This window comes from Zingiber officinale, unplaced genomic scaffold, assembly GCF_018446385.1.
Source record: "Zingiber officinale cultivar Zhangliang unplaced genomic scaffold, Zo_v1.1 ctg230, whole genome shotgun sequence".
NCBI lineage: Eukaryota > Viridiplantae > Streptophyta > Magnoliopsida > Zingiberales > Zingiberaceae > Zingiber > Zingiber officinale.
Genome location: NW_024589905.1, coordinates 128,281 through 150,493, shown reverse-complemented (window position 1 = coordinate 150,493; position 22,213 = coordinate 128,281). Strand labels below are relative to the sequence as shown.

At 35.2% G+C, this 22,213-nt stretch overlaps 2 protein-coding genes across 8 annotated transcripts; both read right to left on the bottom strand.

The window, feature by feature from the left end:
* Window positions 1-2,055: 2,055 nt before the first annotated feature.
* On the bottom strand, window positions 2,056-10,111 carry LOC122037022. 6 transcript variants are annotated; one of them, XM_042596469.1, is made up of 8 exons: window positions 9,887-10,111; window positions 9,662-9,774; window positions 9,386-9,418; window positions 5,364-8,738; window positions 3,627-5,251; window positions 3,471-3,502; window positions 2,897-3,385; window positions 2,056-2,817 (listed from the first exon to the last, which is right to left on the bottom strand). In XM_042596469.1, exons 5-8 carry the CDS (start codon window positions 3,680-3,682, stop codon window positions 2,225-2,227), a joined length of 1,170 nt encoding a protein of 389 aa, XP_042452403.1. In that variant the 5' UTR covers window positions 3,683-5,251; window positions 5,364-8,738; window positions 9,386-9,418; window positions 9,662-9,774; window positions 9,887-10,111; the 3' UTR covers window positions 2,056-2,224. The 6 variants fall into 6 exon arrangements, with proteins under 6 accessions (XP_042452403.1, XP_042452402.1, XP_042452401.1 ...); XM_042596468.1 differs by having other exon boundaries at window positions 3,627-3,924; window positions 4,671-5,251; window positions 5,364-5,601; window positions 5,743-10,111; XM_042596467.1 differs by having other exon boundaries at window positions 5,364-9,418.
* Window positions 10,112-11,123: 1,012 nt separating this feature from the next.
* On the bottom strand, window positions 11,124-21,337 carry LOC122037030 (sec1 family domain-containing protein MIP3-like). 2 transcript variants are annotated; one of them, XM_042596482.1, is made up of 8 exons: window positions 21,104-21,337; window positions 17,935-18,078; window positions 16,810-16,962; window positions 13,999-14,505; window positions 12,353-13,852; window positions 12,207-12,275; window positions 11,750-11,882; window positions 11,124-11,655 (listed from the first exon to the last, which is right to left on the bottom strand). In XM_042596482.1, the coding sequence occupies exons 1-7, from the start codon at window positions 21,149-21,151 to the stop codon at window positions 11,754-11,756; spliced, it is 2,550 nt and encodes an 849-aa protein (XP_042452416.1). In that variant the 5' UTR covers window positions 21,152-21,337; the 3' UTR covers window positions 11,124-11,655; window positions 11,750-11,753. The 2 variants fall into 2 exon arrangements, with proteins under 2 accessions (XP_042452416.1, XP_042452414.1); XM_042596480.1 differs by having other exon boundaries at window positions 11,124-11,882.
* Between the last annotated feature and the right edge of the window lie 876 nt (window positions 21,338-22,213).

Here is a 22,213-nt window from a genome sequence, read left to right as displayed (position 1 = left end):
AATTTGAGATATTTAAGTAAGATGTTTGGTAGGTGAGACACATAAATATTTTGTTGGGAGAATATTTGATTGTAGAATTTGAGATATTTGATTGATGATGTAGGAGTGGGAATCATAAATATTTAGGAAAAATATTTAATGTTATTAGTAATACTCTTATATTAGTGATGGTTATGATTTGGCAAATTTAATTGCTTTTTGAGTTAAACTTATAAAACTATTAAATATAAGTTAATAGTATGACCAAGCTAACATAAATTTTAATTTGAGTAATCTATTAAGTAAATTATTCTTTTAAAAGTTTGAGACATATATTTTAGAATGTATAATTAGTTTTAAAAAAGATTTTAAATTTTATATAGTTTTTATGTTACACCAATGACGTGATTTACTTTTAATATAATTAAGAAAACATAGAATATTCGTAAGTGGCAAAGTGTAAAAAGAAAATCGAAGTTTTTGTCATGTTAAAAGAAAATTTGCACATCAAAGTTTTTACTATAAAAGGAATATGTGGTGGGTATTAGGTTAATATACATAATATTATGGGCAAGCGGTTATATATATCACAAACTTTACCCATTTTATAATAAATTAATCCTAAACTTATTTATCATAAATTTTATAAGATCATAGTAAATGTATCCCAACCTTATTCAAGTTAAGTCATAGATATGGCAAAAAAAAATAATAAAAATGTGACTCGTTCCCTCACGGGTCACTTATAATTAGCCCTATAGTGAGATAAAGATGATAAATTATAATGATTGAGCGATCTCTCTAAGTGGGAGAAATTTTATTTTCTAAAAAATTATTTTTCTGAAAATTTGATCTATGCTCTCGTATGATGATTTATAATCCAAATGTCAACCTCGATTATACTCGTGAGAGTAACTTAAGTTATATGTGACATCATGCTTACATCACCTATTAATTAAATCAAATAAAGGACAATCCGATATACAAAACCTCCATTAATATGGATTCTGAGGAAGTGCTGCATGAGATTATTTTAAAAACTCGAATTCATGATCTCTAGATCACATGACGATAATTTAATCATTAGACTTTTTTTATTAATTAAATTAAATCTATTAAAAAACAAAAGATATCCCAACAAAGATGTCAAATATCACATCATTTTCACAAAGCTACCACGTAAATATCTCTTTTTATATTTGAGAATAATTATAAACAAAGAGAAGAGAGATATTTATATGTATTTTTCTCTCAAATAAATAATTAAGATTAATTTAATCCAACGATTTATGTTATGCATGATGAAAGGATTCCAAAGAAATGTCTAAAATAATCTTTAAGGAAAAACTTGGAAAAAAAAGCCAATAGAGTGGACCAAAGAGTATATTAATAACTTTTATCGGGATTCAAAATTAGTGAACTATAACAAGCCACTTGAAATTCTTCATTTGTAATTTTCAACTATGTCCATCAATTTAAGAAATTCACATATGATCTTGCATGGTATCATTGTTCACTCAAAAATTGATTGTTCTTCTTATTTACGTAAAAATATTCTAATATTTGTCAGCGATCAAATGATCAAATAGACATTACTTTTTTATTTCACCATCTAAATAAGGAATTTCCTATTGGAAATTTAATTAATGTTCATTTTTTTCCTCTATATTTTGAAGGTGGCCTTCTCTTCCAGAGTAAAAATATTTTTAGACTTCTTTACTGAACTAAAATGAATAAACACACATTTTATCTCTATACCAATTACCGAAAGTAGCTTCTCTATATCTTCATCTTTAATGTAATGACTAATCCTCAAATCTATTAAATAGTAGCTTCCTCATCAATTGTATCTGTCAATTTATACATAGCAACTTATCGAATAGATAGATTATATGGCTACAGATATCAGCTGTGACCTCAATAAATTTATCTTCCCTACATTATTTAGAATATCTATATATGTGCACTATTTAGATCTGCAACGCAATGCCTTCCAGCTCGACATTATTATAAGGTTTTGTCCTCACTCCTCGCCCTCCCCCTTTCTAAGATGATTCCCCATACAAACACAGGACAAACACACAAATCTAATCTGTAGCCTTATCATATCTAGTTCACAGTGTGCCAATTAAACAAAGCCACCCTTCGAGATGCGTTTAATCCACCGTTAAACACGCATCAAACAATTCACATCAATTGCAGAAGACAATCAACTCGACAACAATAATAATAATGAAAAAAACACTTAGACACCTCTGTAGAGCACAACAAAGCAAGGAAGGATAGCACTGGGACTGAAGACGGACAGCTCGTCCGAGCTGGAAACTGAATCATACTCACCACCATCATCATCTGATTGGCTCTGTTTCACTCTCCCTGCAATCACCCTGCTCACCAGCATCGCCCTCATCCCCCCGTTGGAAGGCACTTGGTGGGTGCATGCGCCGTGGGCTCCAAAGCTGGTGGCCATAGTTTGGGTTTTGCCCAGCTCATCCACTTTGAAGCCATCGCGTAGAATGCCACAGAGACTGCAGAGTGAGGCTGATTGGCAGAGGGTCGGGGCGCCATGAAGGCCGACAGAGCAGCCAACACTGGTGCAGTAGAAGCGTAGGAGTTCATTGCCATCGGCAATGCACCTCGAGTGCTTCAATGGAGGCTTGTTAGCCTTGTCCCTGATGAAGTCTCTGTAGGCCTCGAACCTCGATGTGGTGGTGGGGGTGTTTTGGACCTTGAGCACTCTCTCTATGTTGGGGATTGGAGCTTGCTTCTTGAGCCAGCTTGAAAGGAATATCAGTTCAATTATTTTTCTGCTCGAGTCTTGAACGCCCATTTCAGACACTGTTTGGAGAAAGCACAGATGAGCAGAGAATAAGCTTATCGAAATTGCAAAATATAGCGAGAAAAGATTCAAGAGTACCTGCGTGCTTTTGTATCTGGTGAAGCTCAAGATCATCAGGAGTCATAAAAATGTCCCTGCACTCGTAGCACCCTGAAACCCCCCTCAAATGCATTGCTCCAAAAGATCCTTCTAAAGAGGAGGATGCTGAGGACGAGGAAGCAGTGACAGAAGAGGATGAGTTTGAAGAAAAAGAGGTTGAGATTGCTCCAGTGATGCCATCAGAGGGGGCTTTCAAGGATCTGCTTGAACTATTACAACTGCTGTCTGAGGCCAATTTGTTGTTAGCTTCAGAACTCTTTACTACTGCTGCTGGGCTTATGACACTAGAACTGTCTCTCATCCTACATAGAGACCCCGAGCATCCAATCTTCTTCCAGTTCTTCTTCTTGTTATTGCTCTTCCTTTTCAGCTCTTGCCGATATCGATATGAGAATAAGCTTCTCAGAGGTCCCCAGGAAGATCCATTGTCCATTTGCATCTTGCTCATGCTGCTCCAGTTGCTCATTGCTTCATCCATTTGGAGAGAGGAGTTTGAGTAGGTTGTCCTCTCAGGATCACAGTATATTTGATAGTTGAGAAAGGAGGAACTTACACTGTGGGCATATCAATACTTTAATAATGAAGCTGCAAAGTAGTTCCATTTTGTTTGTAATGAGGCTCCAGATAACCTTAAATTGGTGCTTACTTGGATAAATGGCCTTACCATTATATCAAATCAACTATTCAACTATTAAATTACCATGATTACCTTGTGGTCCTTGGAGTAGGAGAACTAGGAAGTTGTGCATTTTGGTCATCAGTCATGATAGCTCACCCTTCATTTGCAAACATCATGTGCTTACTGATGACAGTAATCAACAACATATCCAGTAACAAGTTAGCAAATATGAACTTCTCTTGGCCAAATCTGATGCTTGTTGGACCATTCCATAGACTATCATTGGGCTCAATTAGTGCGAGTCTTTTTAGTTGCAGGTATCATTGAACGAAGTGGTCAACTAGTTAGAGAGCCAACAGTATAAAAAAACCTGGAAATTCTAAGCCATCTGCATGATATCTTTGAAATTAGCATAAAAATCAGAAACAGTCAGCTCTGTACTAATCCTAAGAATTGATCGTATAGCATTTTCACAGCTTCAGTTTTAAGAAAAAGCATTTTTGCTCCATACTACTAAAACATTACAGAATTAATGATTCTGGCAACTTGTTAATAAAAATAAAATGAAGCATTATAGGAAGGCATGCGGCTTAAGTGAACATATGATTACATGCATTTTGTTCGTTGCTCAAGGTCACATAGTGCAGTGTCTTGTATATAGAAATGATTCCCCCATCTTGTTTGTCTCCAAAAGGGGGAGAAATCATGCACGCAAACAAAGCATACAGGAATAAATGCCTTTTTAGATACTTGCGAAATCGTAAGAAAATAGAAGGTTTGAGTTCATCCGTAGTTCGTTCTTTAGGTGATTATCCCTATCCATTCAATCCATGTAAAATATGTAGGTGAACAAACTGAAGCAGATGAGCATGCAGTGAGGAAGATATGAAGTGAATGTTACGGAGAACGCAACTCAAGGCAAGTCAAATCATGCTGACGATTCTGCAAAGTTTGTTCAAAATAATAGGAATAAACATTCTGTTAGACTAGAGGAACAGAATGAAATGGAGCAAATATAACATATCAAGGTTTAAAGTCAGCATCAGTTTATCCCCTTGTCACATCACCGAGATTTATTCTAAAGAGACAAGTTGCCTGCTAAATGATTGCATTATACAATGGAATGAAGTTGACCTCAGATGTAGCAGACTCCACAGTAGCTTCAGAGGAGTATCAGTTCAAATATTTTGAGCAATAGTCTCTTGTTGATGGTTCTTCAGTCTAATCCCAGGCCCCTAGCTGCTACCAGTTGAAATGAAAAAATGTCAATGAGCTCCGATGTAATTTACAGAAGTGCTACATCACCACTCAGATGCCATGATTCCTAGAGGAAGATCTAGACAAAAGATCACAAGCATGCAAAAAGGCAGTCAACGTGAACTTTTGCTTGTATCATAAGGTGGTGCACAAAGGTATGTTCAGCAATCTCTAACGAATGATAAAAATCCTTGCCTAAATTATTTTTGCTAACCGAAATAGACCACTGAAAATTTATTCACTAGGAATTACTTCGGAATTGTACAATTTAGGCTTGGTTAAATATAACTGTAGAAAGTATTACAATGTCTTCTAGCCCCTCATATGGATAAATTGACAAGTTCAAACGAGGTGCCATGTCACATAATTTCAAAGTCAAACTCAAATTTTCTAAAATATCTCATAAGCCCCTCCCACTCCGTCACACGGGACAGGTCGCAACTCAGAGCCATGCTGACCTGCACAAGTAGCAAATAGGAAAGAAAATGTAGATGAGCTAATGCTTCAAGAATTTGCTATGTGAAGCAGGAAACAACAATCAAGACTAGACAAGATTGAGCTTCAGACAACCTCAAACATCATGGTTGATACTTGACAAAGCATGCATTATTGGACAACTATTGCATCCACCTGTTGCTAAAAAGGGTAAGCTCCAACTATTTAACTGGGCAATCACAGAAATTAATGTAGTTATATAATTAGTAATATCCAATTCATTTAGGTTTATTTATGATTCTATCCGAAAGTCGAAGACACGGATGTTGGGGACATGAGACTCCTGCTGACCTTCAATGGACTCCACTCCCACCTGCGACACAAGTAGCGTCAGTCCCGAGCCAGGGAAGGGGTCCCCGGCGATGACCCTCCAACGCTCAAGTCAGTCTCCGGCGAAGCAAGAAGAAGCAAAGAGAACTGTAGCGCAACAGTAGAAATCGTGAGAAAAGCATACCTTCGTCGATGCCTAGACCCCCCTTTATAAAGAGCTCCTATAGCGTGTGTGCACGCTTCTTAAAGCGGGTATGCTTTCCCAAACTTTCCCTGAAAAGACATGTCAGTAAAGTATTCCTGATAGGCCGAGCATATCTCTAAAGTGACAATGGAAGTTTCCGCCGTACGATCCTCTGTCTGATCATGCCACCTGTCAGCGGCACTAGCTCCCAAAAGGATGTCGAAGGATATCCCACTGTGTCTGTTGTTTGGCCGAGTGGAATGGCCACTCGGCCAGAATTCTGATATCCCTGCGTTATCTGCTGCCACGCCGAGCGGGAGAGCCGCTCGGTTGAAAGTCCACTGTCCGTGTTGTCCTCCGTCAGGCCGAGCTGGATAGCCGTTCGACATGAAGTCCCCCGTCCACATGCTCGGCGGGTATTTCACTGTTTGCGTGCCCAACTGATGTCAAATCTGCTGTTAGGCCGAGCAGGAGAGCCGCTCAGCTCGGCTTCTACACGTCCATTGAGCGTCAGTTTGATTACTCCCTGTGCCCAAGACGATGGGTCGGTGCTCAACCCCCGATCGGCGTATAACTCGTCCGATCGACCAACAACATCCACCCGTTGATCATCTTAACTCTAACCTCCATGCGACAACAAGGTGAGGCCCCGCCTAATCACCGCATCAATTTATATTAACAGATTTTCTCTACCCAACTACATTTATAATTTTTAAATTGGTAGTTATAAAATCATCATATCCAAGATCCATCATCTTAAATAAGAAATATGTTTCTCTTGTTCTATTTCTCAATAACTGTACATGTGTATCTAAATATTCTCATCTTTATTTATATATTTTCGATCTTGTTTTTTAATTATCACAATGTACGATCATTGTACATATGTGAGGGCATATAAGTCCAAATTAAAAATGTTAATAATTATTAGGCGATAAAATGCTAAGTTATAGATAGTACACTAATCAAGTTATCTAATCAATAATTGCATGTAAAATATATAAGTGATCATAAAACATGAAATGCATGATATATAATAATCTATATGAATCATTATTGCAGAATATGTCATATATTAACATGCATATAATTTAATATCTGCACTACAAATGTTTAAATTGTCACTTACAAGTTACCAACATACTTTACAAAAGTATTTCGCAAACATTGAAACTAAGCTTCGTAGAAGAAAAAAGATATAATAAAAGCCCTTATTATTTGAGAAGAAACAGAGGCAAGTAATAAATAGAATTTTTATTTAATTTTGGTTCAATCCAAAGTGGCTTGAACAAACCACAGTTTTTGTTTATAGATGTCTACACAAACTTAGACTGCATACGTGGCCATCTAGATGACCTGCTTCAGTCCAACTACATATAGAAGACTGCATATGTTATATGCGATGTGGTCCACTCCTATTGAAAAATCCTGTGCAGCCACATATGTGGAGACCTAGGTTGGTTTGTCGAACTATGTTCACCACCCATCATATTATGATTGCATGAGAGAGGACTCTTTAAGCCCCTCTCCATTTTGACAACTTTAACGTACCAAACAAATCAAATAATGAGATTGTTTACCTTATTAAATGACACTTCAAACAACCTAGTGTTTGGTATCAAATTCACATTGTCTTAAGTTTCATTTAAGTTTCAACCCTTTTCTTGTGCAAATCTAAGAGTGCTTGTTGTTTTGCTAATTACAACTTCGAAAGAGAAAACACAAACACTTATTTGTTTGAATGGGAACAAATTTTCTCGGTTGTTCAATCTCTTACAAACCTATTTCCTTTTTTTTAGAGAAGATTAAGCATCTCAGAGTAAAACTAAATTTCTATTGTGTAGTGAGGTCAAAAGAATGATGGCGAATGTTTTTTTTTCCATTTTCAACTATGTTTACCTGAAAAACGAAATTTAAAACTGAAAATTTTCCCACTCTCTGAGGCACAATGTTCCACATTTCATACTCAATCATTGTTGATCAGAACAAAAAACAAAGATGTCAAAGCAGATCCAAATATCTATCTTAATTCAGTAATATAACACAAGCAAAATACAATGAATTATCCTCGGAGAATCAGTTGTACGAAGAAAGCTCAAGCTCAAGGATGTTGATTCACAAGCAATAGATGTTTACAACACAACAGGAAAGCTTAATACATATTGATGTTCTGCATCTCAATGATTTTTCATTGTCTTATAAATTTCTTGGATGGAAAATAAGAGCCATAGAAGGGAAAGTGAAATAGTAGATGTAAATAAATGACGGAGCTCATATGTAATTTTGTGAGCCTTTCTATCCACCATTCATCCAAGTAAATGAACCCTAGATGTCTAATCTATGAATTCAAAAATAAGTGAAGTTCAACATTTAGTGAACATCTCCCAATGCTAGACTACAAATACTGCAAATTTAAATACAATACTACAATAGTAACTAAAAACATGAAAGCCGACTTCCCAAGTTATGCAGTCAAATACTGAAAATTTTCATGTGTATTTCAGGACAAAAAAATTACAAGAAAAGAACAAGTTAAATTTTCAACTTCTTTTTTTTTAAAAAAAAATATTTTAACAAACAAAATATTGAAGCCATTATCAAATATCAACCATAATGCTTCCTTCTCTATTTTCTCATCCAAGTGGCCAATTAAAAAAAGGATAATAACTGAACTGACCAATTATGACAGCATTGCTTTGAGTTATTGTCCTTTTTCCTAGTTTGTTGTTTGAGTTCGTAATATGTTATTAAGTATCAATCTCATCCAGTCATAACTCAAAAGAATTATATAAAATGACATAACTATAGCAAAGATGTTTACTGGAACCAAGAGTCACTCTAAATCCATGATGAACTCACATAACTGACATGATATTTACAAAAGATAGTTAACTGCTACTGAGATTTCAAACGTAACAAAACATATAAACTACACTTACATTCATAGCAAGAGCTAAAGATACAAGTTTTGGCTGCTCAGATTACAAAAGCAAGTCCTGTGCATATCCCAACTATCTGGAGTTAGCTACATTGAACTAAATTTTGCCATGGAGATCTATACAATGAGCCATCAATGCCAAGGCCATTTATATTATAAAGTTTTCTCAGACATGTATCACATAGCTAGAATTTCTAATTGATTCAACTTATGTTATAACAATCAATCACATATATCAGATTCGTAAGGACATCAAACCAATGTGAAATTATTCAAATACTCATGGACATGGATTCCAAATTTCAAAGATAACACATTAAAGTAAACTTTTGTAGGGTATTTTGAAATCACCATTCTTCCTGTTCTTACCAACTAATTTAATAATTAAAACTTGATTGCGTGTGATGAATTATTATTTTCAAGTAAAAGAATAGTACTAAACAGCTTTCTCCAAATGTTCAAGGTCTTGGTAATCGCAGTAAGAACTTATAGGAATATATAATTAAACAAAAATCTTGGGAGGGGATTTCATGAGAAACTAATTGCTCCAATGTACTAACATATCAGCAAGATCTAGGTCTGATGGCATGGAACACCTGTCTTTGTCATCCAATTTCATTTGGCAAAATGGATGTGTCATGACAAAATTACAAGTTTAAAATATAATGTTAACTATTGACAAGTAAAGCCAGAATGATGACTTACCAGCACTCTGTTGTGGGTTGATACCCACGCCATCTGCAAGGGGAAAATATATCAGATATTAACAAAAATAAAAAAGTTCCTTTCGACAAGAAGGTAGGAAAACCAGAAACTCGTTCAGGTTTAACCAATCACTAGAATACCGTCGTCATCATTCATTTTCCTTTCAATCTATAACAGAGAACATTGCAACGCCGAAAGGATAAAATAGCATATCCAAGACAAGCGTATTCCTTATCAAGGGGAAGAACTCAATTGAAACTAGAGAGAAACACCGACCAATATCAAATTTGGTGAATGGTGATGACGGCGCTAGTCTGATTAAGGACCTTGAACTCCTGGCGGCGAAGTTTAGGACTGCGGTAAAAGGGGCTGCCTCTGGGACGCTGAAACTGAGATCTGAAGGGCGGATCAATAGCAAAGAAAAAGATCGAGCGAAATCCTAGGAATCGAAAAAAGGAGATCGCGAGGACGAGATTGGTCGAGAGAAAAGGGAATGCTTACACTTCGTCCGGGAGCTTGGGATCGGAGATCAGGATCACCTTAAACGAGACCTTTCCGCCGCCACAGCTTGCCGCAGCTGTCGCCGGCATCTCAAGAGCCTGCACGGAGAAGATCCCTCGAGAAGAGCTCGATTGAGGGCGATCGCCGGTCCGTCGATGTTGCATACATATATATATTGCAGCGGTTACATTAAAGTGACGTCATGCTGGATAGGGAATGGAAGCATGCATAGGCGGAGCCTTACCTGCATATTATAAATAAATAATAAAAAGATTAAATAATTAAATAAAATAAGAAAAATTATTTAAAAATTAATATATATATATATATATAAAATATTTTTCCTATTTTTTAACTTTTTAATTTTTTATTTTTTTCTTCTAATGCTTTAGATTCATTATTTAAATAGTTGATTGGACTCGTGCCAATTTACTCATGCTTGTGAGTTGAATTAATATTTAATTATTTTAAGTAAAATACTAAAAAAATAAAAAATAAAAACAAATTTAATAAAAGAATATTTATTTATTTAATAATTAAAAAAAAAAAAAATGAACTACACCATAGATTAGGAGCAGAGTTTTCAAACCACGTCATATCCATATGTTTACATTATTTTTGTAAGAATTTTAGAATTAGGTGAGTTCACCCCCTCTTCTTTAGTTGGCCTATCATCAATCCTAACACCTCAAGGAGACCATAAGGATCCTAATAAAATTAACTCCAACTAGATTCTTTTCCTCTGACCTTAATACCAAATTATTCAACTTAATGTTGTCGAGGCTATCGAGTATCGAGCCAATAAGCTTCAAATTTTCGCTATCATATATTGTAACCTCTTGAGGATTTTGTGTATAGTGCGCATCGACGACTTCCTCTATCAATCATTGATCAGAGTTCATTATCAAACTAATTAATGATAATACCCTTCTTAATCTAGAACATTTGTCGAAATCAGAAGCATGAACAACCATTACATGGTGAACATCCCTTAAAATCATAGAAATCTCTATGCTAGTCTACATGTGTGTTTTGCCTCTTCCCTACATAACAAGTTGTCTCACTTCTAAGATACTTTGTGAATTTCTTATGTTTCTTCCTTCTAACATCTTTAGCTCGAGTGATAACAATAATCTGCCATACAAATTACCAAGTAGCATTAACATTATTTTTGAAATTTTCCTTATGGTTAATACTATCTCATACAGTAAATCTTCAAGATCATACTCTTTATATGTTACATATGAATAATTAATTTGATGATTAATACCATTTTTTTGAAAAAAAAAAAAACACAACAGTAATTTTTATTACATGGTGTAGTGGGAGGCCAAGCTCACATCGACAATGTAACTCCATCCTTTTTCCATCGGTCAAAAATGTGAACTTTTCTATTTCTGAATAACAAAGGAACAAGAAAACATGTGTAAAAATATATAGGCCCCCTATCCAACTGGTATGCAACTCTCTTGCAGCATGAAACCTTCGCCATGCACTTTTCACCAAACAAACGTTAGCACATCAGTGTAAAGGGCTTAAGGCAGCAAGAGCATTTCAGAATATGATAGTCAGAGATCATCTAGTCTCTCGAAATGGCAAACTTTATATCAGAAGCATGTTTCTTCTGAGTGTTCAAAACTCCCAGGCTTGCAAGTGAAGGATTATCCGAAACCTTTTGAGGGCACATCTGCTGAAGGAGCTTAGTCGAAGGAGACCGGCATAAATAGGCATAGCATAGGATCAACAAGCCCATTCGAAAGGACATCAGGCTTCAACAGGATCATGAAGTCCATTTGGAAGGCCATCAGGATTCAGATAGATTAACATGTTATATCAGTTGAGACAAAGAGCCGGAGGTCTTACACGGTCAAAAGTAGCTGGATGAGCCCAAGAGCAAATCAAACATGTCATTGGGTGTCAGCAAAGTTGTTCCACCAACAATCAATTCTATGCCAGATCTACCGTATTCTGCAATTGCTTCCATAGCCTCCCGAACCTTAGACGTTTAAAAAAGTAGGTGTCACTCTTGGTCATGTATTTTAGTACTATAAATTACGACACTTGTAAGTTACAACATCACCAAATTGCTGACAGTGTGCAAAACATCTTAAATTGCTGAACTCAGCTTTCCTACATTGGTGCTAAAATGATCTATTGAAAAGCAACTTAGAATATGATAATGCATCCTCAAATGACTACCAACAATGTCCAAAATCTGCCATGCTCAAAAACCATAGAATGGCCCTAAGTGCAAGACAAAACTAAATAACCAGGTAGCTAAATTGATGCCAAAGAGGAAACAAAAAGGAAGCAACCATACCTCAAGACTATTCATGCCCCCCACGACAAAAATGAAAAGAACACTTTGATCTCCAAAACTTGGTTTAGCCTGAAAAAGGAAATTTTAAAAAGTTGATGCAGATAATCAATGGACAAACACGAATAAGAATAAAGTAAACAACCCACCTGTCCAAGCCCAAACCTACCAAATCCGCTCTTCAAAAACCGTCCTACTGCTGATGAATGGTACACAAGTCCAGGAACATCATACTTTGCTAATAAAGTGGTTAGAAGCTTATAAAGTAAGCTCTTCTGAGTTTCCATGTCACTTCCATATCTACTATAAGCAGCCAACCCTTCTCGGAGAGTTGAGTTTCTTTGCCTCAAACTAGACAATTTGTTAAAGAATTTAAAGAGTTGATCTACTCTATCTCGTAACTCTAATTTAAGCTGCATGTCATCATATGCTTGTGCATTTTGATTATCTGTATCTTCATCATCCCAATTACCCCATTGATCATCAAAGTCATCTAGTTCTGATGACTTGGAAAAATCATCCTTCTCCTTGTCCAACTTGGCAGCAAATTCATTAGATAATCCATGTAGGAAATGAAGCTTTGCAGAAGATGGATTTTCCATAATTGCATCCACTACAGCTTCTTTCAGCGAATGTTCTTCTTCCCATGAATAAGGTCCAGTAGATGCGCTTGTTGGAAAGCTTTCCCCAGCAAGAATATACCCTATCATTGACAGAAGCAATGCATCTTGAAAAGAGAGAACATTATGTGATGGTCCAATCCTTTTATCCTGTTCATTAGATCTTAATAAGATACTCGTATTGATGAAATCACGGATTTGGCTTGAAAGGCTTTGACTGGTGTCTTGAGAAGTTACAGCCAGTATCTTCTCAGCATTGACAAATGCTTCCCAGTGAGAACTACGAGGCTCGCCTAGGACTATTTCAGCTGCTAATGCTAATTGAATGATGCCCTTATTTCGAATTAAAGACATCTGATTTTGAGCGAATTTTTCAAGCATAGTATGAAGCTCTGAAGCAGAAAAGGATCCAGATCGACCTTTCAGGGAAAGGTTTAACTTCTCATGCCGCAGAGTTTCCAAAAGCCATTTCTTAACTAAAATTGCCCCATCTTTAGCTCTTCTATCAAGCAAGGTTTCAAGATAGTTTGTTCCTGAATTATTAGATAAAAATGATCCACCTAGCAAATCAACTTCATGCTGTACAGCATCAGTGGTAAATTTGTCAGTGTGATCATCAGACTTTGACTCAATTGCACCAGAGCTCCAACCAGATGCAAAAGCAGTCATTCCTTCGGAAAGGTTCAATACAGATTCATTTTTTCCAAAAATAGCTCCAAATGGGACCCTTATATCGAGTGGTGCACGTTGAACTTTGATATGGGCATCTATTTTTGGTGCTTGTGATGACAATGCAGGTAAAGAAGACAAGATTCTCTCTCTACGTGGCAAGGAGGATAACAATCGATCAAGAAAAGAGTCACCATGGCAGCAAGGTGTAAGAAGATCAATGGTGCGGTCAATAAGCAGCAAACCAGCTGATCTTTTATTACGCCTTCCAACATCATATAAACTTGACATGTCCATCATCATCTTGCCAACTATCTTTGATGTATCTCCTAAAGAAAATATTTCCATCTTCAAATCCATCTGAACATGTTGGAAAACAGACATGAAGCAGGTAATCTCCAGTAAATAATAGCCAAAAGAAAACTAGATAAATGAAAAAAAAAAAAAAAAAACTATGCCAAATCAAATGCACATAATTATAAGCATATCAATGACAAAAAATCTACCTTTTCTAGAAGATGATAGAGGAAATTAGCCGTGAGTGTTGCACCAGGAGGCACATCATCACCATCAGAAGATGATCCAGCCGAAAGAGAGGGAAGTCCAGGACTAATAGAATTTTCATAGTTAGTTGACAAGCATGCTTCTGCAACTGTTCCTTCCGAAGGCAAAATGAAGACTCGTGGGGAGAGAGGACAAAAGATCATTGGGAAGTGATCAACAGAAACAAACAACTTTGCAGAGAATTCTACTCTTCCTGTAAAATTGATTGAATTATCATCATATACAGTTCGATCATTTTCACAGGAAGGAAGCTTCCTGCAACCATCATCTTCAGAAGCTAGATTTTTCTCATAAATAGATCCTGTTAGCTTTTCTGAGTCCCTCTCTTGTTGGAGCCTTTTCTTGTCAGACTTTTTCAAGAGTTCTTCATAGTCTTGAACAAGCAATGTTTCATATTCATGAAAGGCATCAGATCCAAGGGGTGAATCAACATGTACTGAATGAGCAATCTGAAAGTAAAAAACAGCAACAATAACAGTCCAATACAGATCAAACAGAAGGAAATAAAGGGAATGTTTTAAATTCTTCAAAATGGTCAAAACAAGCAGCTGAGTTTATCAGAAGTTGTATATCACTTGCCAACTTTATGGTATGTTTTTGGTTCAGCAACCCCCATAGTAAGGCAACTAGATGAGAACTTTATAAGATTAATAATAGAAAATAAGAAAACAGGAGAATGCTAATAACTTAAAAAAAATGATAACCTGTAACAATAATCACTAACCCAGATTAAGTTAGACACTGAACGCAGTTGAGCACCACAAAACACAATCGAAGAATATTGATTCACACTCATTGACACTGCATTTGTCATAATCTTTGTGCGCAAGAGTCTTAGAATGCTAATAGAGATATTTAAATTGGCATGGCAGCCAAGGGTCACAAGATGATCTAAACACAGTTGCATAGACAAAACCCAGACTTTCAATAAGCTAAGCTACAAAACACATATTACCTAGTCAAGGGCTGAAATCGGGATGACAATTTTCACCACGGGTTCAGGGCCCTGTGAGGAAAACCCGAAACTGGGGCAGATTCAAGAAATGTTTTCAGGTATGAGTTCGGGTTTGGGGATTTTTTAAATTCCCATAGTTGAATTGGGGCGGGTATGGAGATGCTATCCCCATCCCCGAATCACCTCAATAATAATAATAATAATAATAATAATAATAATAATAATAATAATGGAATTTGATTTCTTCTGTTTATTACAATTATTAATATTATTATATATGTATTGATTAATTAATATTAGTATTTATATGTCATTGGATTCTTGTATTAATAAAAAAAAATGATGAACCAGGTAACACTGAACTTGGGGCAACCGGCCTAATCCCACGGAAGTTTCCCGCCAACCGCCAAGGTAAATTGGGAAGCACTCAAGGCGGGCAACCTAGAAGCCATCATCCCGTGGTTGCATGCCTCACTTGGAGGAAAAATCCCTACAAATGCAGCATAGCTAGGGATCAAACTGCGGGTGCTTGCGCAACAACTTGGTACCGTTCCGCTGCACCGTAGCCCTGGGAGCTAGATTCTTGTATTAATACTTTTATGAAAGATGTTGAAAATTAAAAACCTTTTTAGCCAAGTACAATGAACATTCGAAGCGGGGATGGGTATTCCCCAATTAGACAGAATCAGGGATGGAGGCAGGGATGGGGATGGCCAACCCACCCCCGTCCCACCCCATTGCCATCCCTAGGCTAAAATTCTTAACCTTTAGCAACCAAAATCTCCAGCTGAAATAAGACTTGAGGCTATGAGATCAGACAGAGAAGGAAAGCAAGGATGCTAGACCTGTCTCTAGGGCTATTCAATGTGCAATTACTGGAGATTCTTTGTAATGTAGGAGAAAAGGAAATTGTTTCCCAGGCTTGCAGATACAGATACTAGAGAGAGGAGACCAGCAACTTCAGTATCATAAGCATTATCATAAACATAAGTAGGCACAAATAAAATTTAAGGCTTTCAAAAGCCTCTAGACCCAGAAGAATGCAGGTAAATGTTAATGTATGTCATCACCTAAATTTAATATCAGATTTTATAACTCTAAGACAGCAGGTATAAACCTATGTTTTCCATGTAAATAACATCAAACAGACTCTAGCCAGCTAACAGGTCAGGGACAAACCAGCTGAAACTAATTAGTGTAACCCACTAAAGAATGGAAAATCAGCTACGTAAGACCAGCAACAGTTGAATCAAAATCAAGCAGAAGCTAGAAAGTAATGAAAAAATTAAGCAACACCAAATTATATGTAGGCCCTTTCAAATTATTATTATTAAAGATACAAGAAATAAATAATTTGATTCATTTCCTAACAGTTCGAACTTTTGGGATAAATGGTTAGACACGTTAATATGGTATCAAAGCAAAAGATTCAAGCTACAAATCTTGCTTGTGAGAAAAAAAATCTCATCAATTCATGATTTGGGTTTAGGCTAAACAAGTGAGGTATACCCACCCATATGAAGGGGGAGTCAATGTTAAAATTGACTTAAGCTTTTGAAATAAGTGGTTAGTCAATCCACTTAACAATTAATTTATATTCACTTCTAGTGAACAATTGATGGGAAGTAATGAACAGATACTACACCAACATATTAAAATTGAAATTCATAGTTTGCAAGCAAAAACTTTGAATCAATGATTTCTGATAGCAAAAGCAAAAATTTTCCTTGTTCTTGATAGGACCTCGTTACATTTGTGAAAATAATTACCAATTCAGATCAGGACTCTAGAGATGCACCTCTGAGATTGAAGTATAAATAATACATTGGAGAACAGTTCGATGGGTGCCCAAGCAACGTAATATATATCGGTGCGCATCACTTAGGAGTCTTGAGGTAATAATTACAACCTTCTTTGCAGGACCCACAAACATTGAGTTCCAGCTCACAATCTACAAACAAATATTGTACCAAGATGAAAATGTTAAGATAAATTTATTACGCTACTAGAAAAAATAAATAAAGAGAATTCCAATATTAGAGATAAATTAACTGTGATTTTCCGATCAATTGGGATCCTGATGTACGTCAAATTTTAAAAAGCCTATGTGAATGTGAATTTATCTTATTAAGTCATGATTATCTTGATCCTTCCTAGGAAGGTTGAGAAAGCATAGGATTGATGGGCATATTTGCAAGATCCTAACCAATCAAGGCCCTAACTGAGATTTAAATAGGCCAAAACCAATTTGAACCTTAGGATTATCAGATCCTAAGATTTGTGTTGCAAACTTCACAACTATGGTGTACAAGGTAGAGGGGACCAAAGAAAATATTAGTTAATGTAAAAAGGGCAACCCAGTGCACGAAACTCCCACCATGTGGGGTCCTGGGGAAGGATCCATTGTACACAACTTTACCCTGCTTTTTGCAAGAAACTATTTCTAGGATTCGAACCCGTGATCTTTTGGTCACATAGCAACAACTTTACCATTGCGCCAAGGCTCCCCTTCATATTAATTAATGTAATAAAAAATAATTTAATTGATTTGGATGATACTAGTGATATAGTGTTGCATACAGTTCATTGGAAAATAAGAGTTATGTAGCCAACCCAAAACATTTAGAAAATTAAGACTTGATGATAATGACATTGATTTGAATAAAAGAAATAAATGAGTAAGATCTCATTTTGGCATGCCAAATTTATGGAGCACCACTTATTTTACAATTGAGCTCACCTCAATTCTAAAAACTAATATTTTGTGTCGTTCAGACCTGCCATCTACGTTATACAAAAAAAGACATGTACTGCACATGTAAGTGATTAGTGTCTAATCATATACCAGAAGAACTTACAAGAATGAACAAAGAACAAAAGAAAGAAAAGAACTTTGACAGAAAAGATTATTTAGAATCCTTACAGCATCAAGTGGAGATGCATTTTCCAAGCTGCAAATGCTGTGCACTCCAAGCTCCAATAGAACTTTGAATGCTCCAATGAACTGGAAGGCTTCCAAACAACCCGCATCAAGATAAAGAATGGAATCTGCAAGCTTATCTGAAATCTGACAGTATGGAGCAAAGAAATAGTAAACTAGGGTTTCTGTAAAATGAATTTATGTTGCTTGAAAACATGCTAAACTTGTTTCACACATTTCAAAGTAGAATACAATAGTTTTTTTCTGTGATAAATGAAAAGATAAACAATTAACAGTAGAGTAACATGAGAAAAGAAATGAACTGGACCCAGTAATAGCTATTTGTGTTTTCTTCCACATAGATAACAAAACAATTTTTTATACAAAATGGCCTTTGTATCCTTTCTCTGTATCTTTTACCCAATCTTCTTTAGTTTTACACTCCTGCTTTTGGGGCGATAATTCCATCTAACCAAGGACAGGACTTTATTGTATAGGGAAAATAATAGTCCACTAGGTTATTTAAGTTTTTTATGTACATATTCAGATACATAACCATGCAATTGAATGAACTATTGTGTTTCAGTGAGATAATGGATACATTAGGGCATGCAATGAGGGTATTTTGTAGGTGGAATGAACCATATAATCATCTTCTCAACTTCAATGCTTTGTATATGTGCAACAGTATGTGTGAGATTATTTACAATTTTGGCTCAATTTCTAGAAAGCTTCTAGAGAACATGAGCATCAAAGTTTTGAAATTGCATCGAGATCCCTTGAACTTAAAGAGAAAACAAAAAAAATGAACATTTTTAGCAACTTTATTCTGGTATGAATTTTTGGGTTGACCAAAGATGGACAAAAGGTGATTAATCAGATTCAGAATAGAATCCCCAAGACGAAAACAAGATAACAAAAGGAGAAGCAAGCATACATCCTCACTTGTACGAACAATTTTGATAAGAACATAGTGGAGACCCAGAAAACACTCATTTTTAGATTAGCATTTGATTACAAAATCCCTTTAACATAATTAAAGGATTCAATGAAATGCATCCATTTATTTCAAACCATCAATCCATATAAGTGAAAAAAGTAGAAATCTATTTTCTACTCTTACACATTGTCTAACCAATTCATGGCAATGCTCAACTGCCCATTTCCATTATTTTCATTTGTAGATATTTTGTCACATATATCTTTCTACAGGTGTATGATAATACAGAGAAAAGCATTTTTATTATATGGTGATGTGTGACTGAATACATTTGGCACATAAATCAAAGAAACACTTATGACAAGATACTAACTAGAAAACTTCTACCCATGCTAGTCAAGATGGTGATTCAGAACTTAAGGTTAGGATCCAAACTAACCTGAACAATTCAGATCCAAAGTAGGATTTGAATTGGGCAAGGATTTTAGGAAACTATGATCCAATCATATGCATGATTAGTATTTCTATGCAAGATTCTGTCCCAACAACTTTCAATAGAATATATTTGCACAATTGCACTCAATTAGAATTGAAATTTCCCATAACAAATAATTTTTTGACATTTGAAATAAGAAAATTTTCAAGTATATAAGATTTTTTGACCCATAAGTAGAAGAATCTTTTTCTAATTAATGTTATCATTATCCATATTATAATAATGTTAAGTTTATATTTGCTATGTAGAAACGAAACACTTTTTAAAAATTGCATTTTATTTTTAATGCATTTATTGTATGAATAATTTTATTTATTCTTCTTAATATTGAAATAGTATTGTTTAAAATATTCATATACTATAAGTTAAAAGTCAATAATAAATTATAATTGCAAATATAATTCTAAAGCATTCTTATTAAATTGTAGGATCCTGATATCCTACGCTTCAGTTCTATGATCTAACCCTATGGATCTCTTCCCATTCCTATGTAGGATTTTGATCCTAACACGCTTGTTCCTATCCTTCACAGGCTTTCACAAAGTCACATAGATAAAAAACTGAAACATCACAATCAACAACTTTCCCAATATCCAACACTGAAACATCACAATTGACAACATTCCCTATATCCTACACTACAGGAAGAAACTTTTGTTAGAAGTTATATGTATAGTGCTCCTTTTCTAAAATCATATGATATTGTTTAGCGAAAATATAAAAGCTTTAGATTGTCAAGAAATCATAGACACTAAGACCGCCAATACATTTAACTCCAACAAATAATCAAAACTAGAAGCAAGATTAAAAGTCCACACTTTGTAATTCAAAATGTGAAAAAAAAATACATGTAGATAATCAGAAAATATCGCAATAAATTTTCAATCTTCCACATTGAAAGGAGATTTGTGTTTTTGTTGACGCTCACTAGTCAGTCGATACTATTCATTATGTTGTTATTCTTAATTCTGAATGTTTATGTAAATGTGCTCATTCTTGACCAAGCATTCAGTATTAATTTCAATTGTGATTTTGAGGAGATTCTCCAAATACTAACTTAAAACATACAACATTTATCATATACTTACATTTCACTAAAAAAACTCGTTTGGCATTCACATGCAGCCAAAAGCATGCACTAGCAAGATAAATCACGCACTAAACCATTCTTTAATAACAGAAACCTTATAACTGTGACCACTGTTCCTGTTAATTGTTAATTGTACGAGGAAAAATCAATGATAATTTTGGTGAGTTCTGAATAGCAAAATAATGCGACAATCTTCCACATTCATAACCACATCATAATATAAAGAAAACTAACAAAGTTAATATCGATCCTATTCAAGGTAACAAGAGGCCAATCGTCAACCATTTGCCAAACATAGAATCATCAGTCGCAGAAACCGTCACGCGTCAATAGTCCGATCCCCATCCACCGATCATGCACAAAGGTTAAACTCCGGTCGGCTAGCATGCCCTAAAACTTAATTAAACTCTTAGAAAGACTGCGCTGAGTAGCTACCGCAATAAAACTACAGAACTCTTCGACATTTACAACGCCGCAGTCGCCAACTCGTCTCGTCAGCCCAGTGATGGATCCGATGAGTTCAGAAAACTTATTCGCGAAGTAATAAAGAAAAACAACCCGATGAATTCAAAACTGACAAAAGAGGAAAGAACAAAGGGCGACGATCGAGGAGAGAGAATAGAAAGTAGACCGTCGTCATGCTCACCTGGAGAATGGAGTCTCTGCAAGTTCTGATGAGATCGGCGGAGGCCATCGCCGTCCCACGACCTCGATCTGTGGAGAATTGGAATCGAGACAGAAGGGAATTGGCTAAAGGGAATGAGAACTGGACCGATCCATTTGTTGAACCTGACGGCCGCCGGATTTGAGAACCGACCCACTTTCGTCAAGCAATCGATGATTGAATCTAAAATTTTGAACACAAATTAGATTCGATTAAAATTGATCTAATCGATTGATGTTTTTAATCAATCGATTAATATTAAATTCAATCCATTAACAATCTTAAACTTATGACTGTATCGTTAATTTATTAGAATTATTTTTAATCGATTGAGATTATTATTATTATTATTTTTATTTCGATTAAGTTTTTTCCCCGATGAAAATTAGTGTTTCAACGAAATTTCGGAAATCGAAACGAAAACCCGGTTTCTTATTAAAAAACCGTGTTTTAAAGAAATAATAATAATAATAACAATAAAAGTAATAAACTGTTTCGTTGAAACAGTAGCAATAATAAATAAAAAAACTATTTAACGAAACAGTGTGTCGTTAAATATATATATTAATACTGTTTCATGATCAAAGTTTTTTTTTGTTTTGTTATTGGAATTCTATTTCGACGTGAATTTACATCACTGTTTCAATATTAACAGTAAAATAAATTAATTAATTAAATAGTATTAAAAAAATACTATTTAATTTATAGAACTAAAAGAAGTTTAAACTTTTTAAGGGAGGTTATATATATATATATATAGTCATATATAATAAGCTTTTAAATTGATTGGGATAATCGATTAGATTATACCAATCGATTATCATAAAGTATCAATCGATTAATAAGTCTAATTTTATGTTGTTAAGGTTGATTAAGTATTTTCTGTTCGAATTAAGTTTCTAGAATTTTTTTAAGTCTATCCACACAACGTGTTACTAAGTTGAATTAATGTGTCAGCCTAAAAGAAGGTACCTTAGGTAGGTTTAGTGCATTTTGTGTTGATAGACGTATATCTATGCTAAAAGTAATCGGCCCAAAGGAAGATTATTTTTATGTCAGATATATGCATAAGGTAGCTTACAACTATAGAAC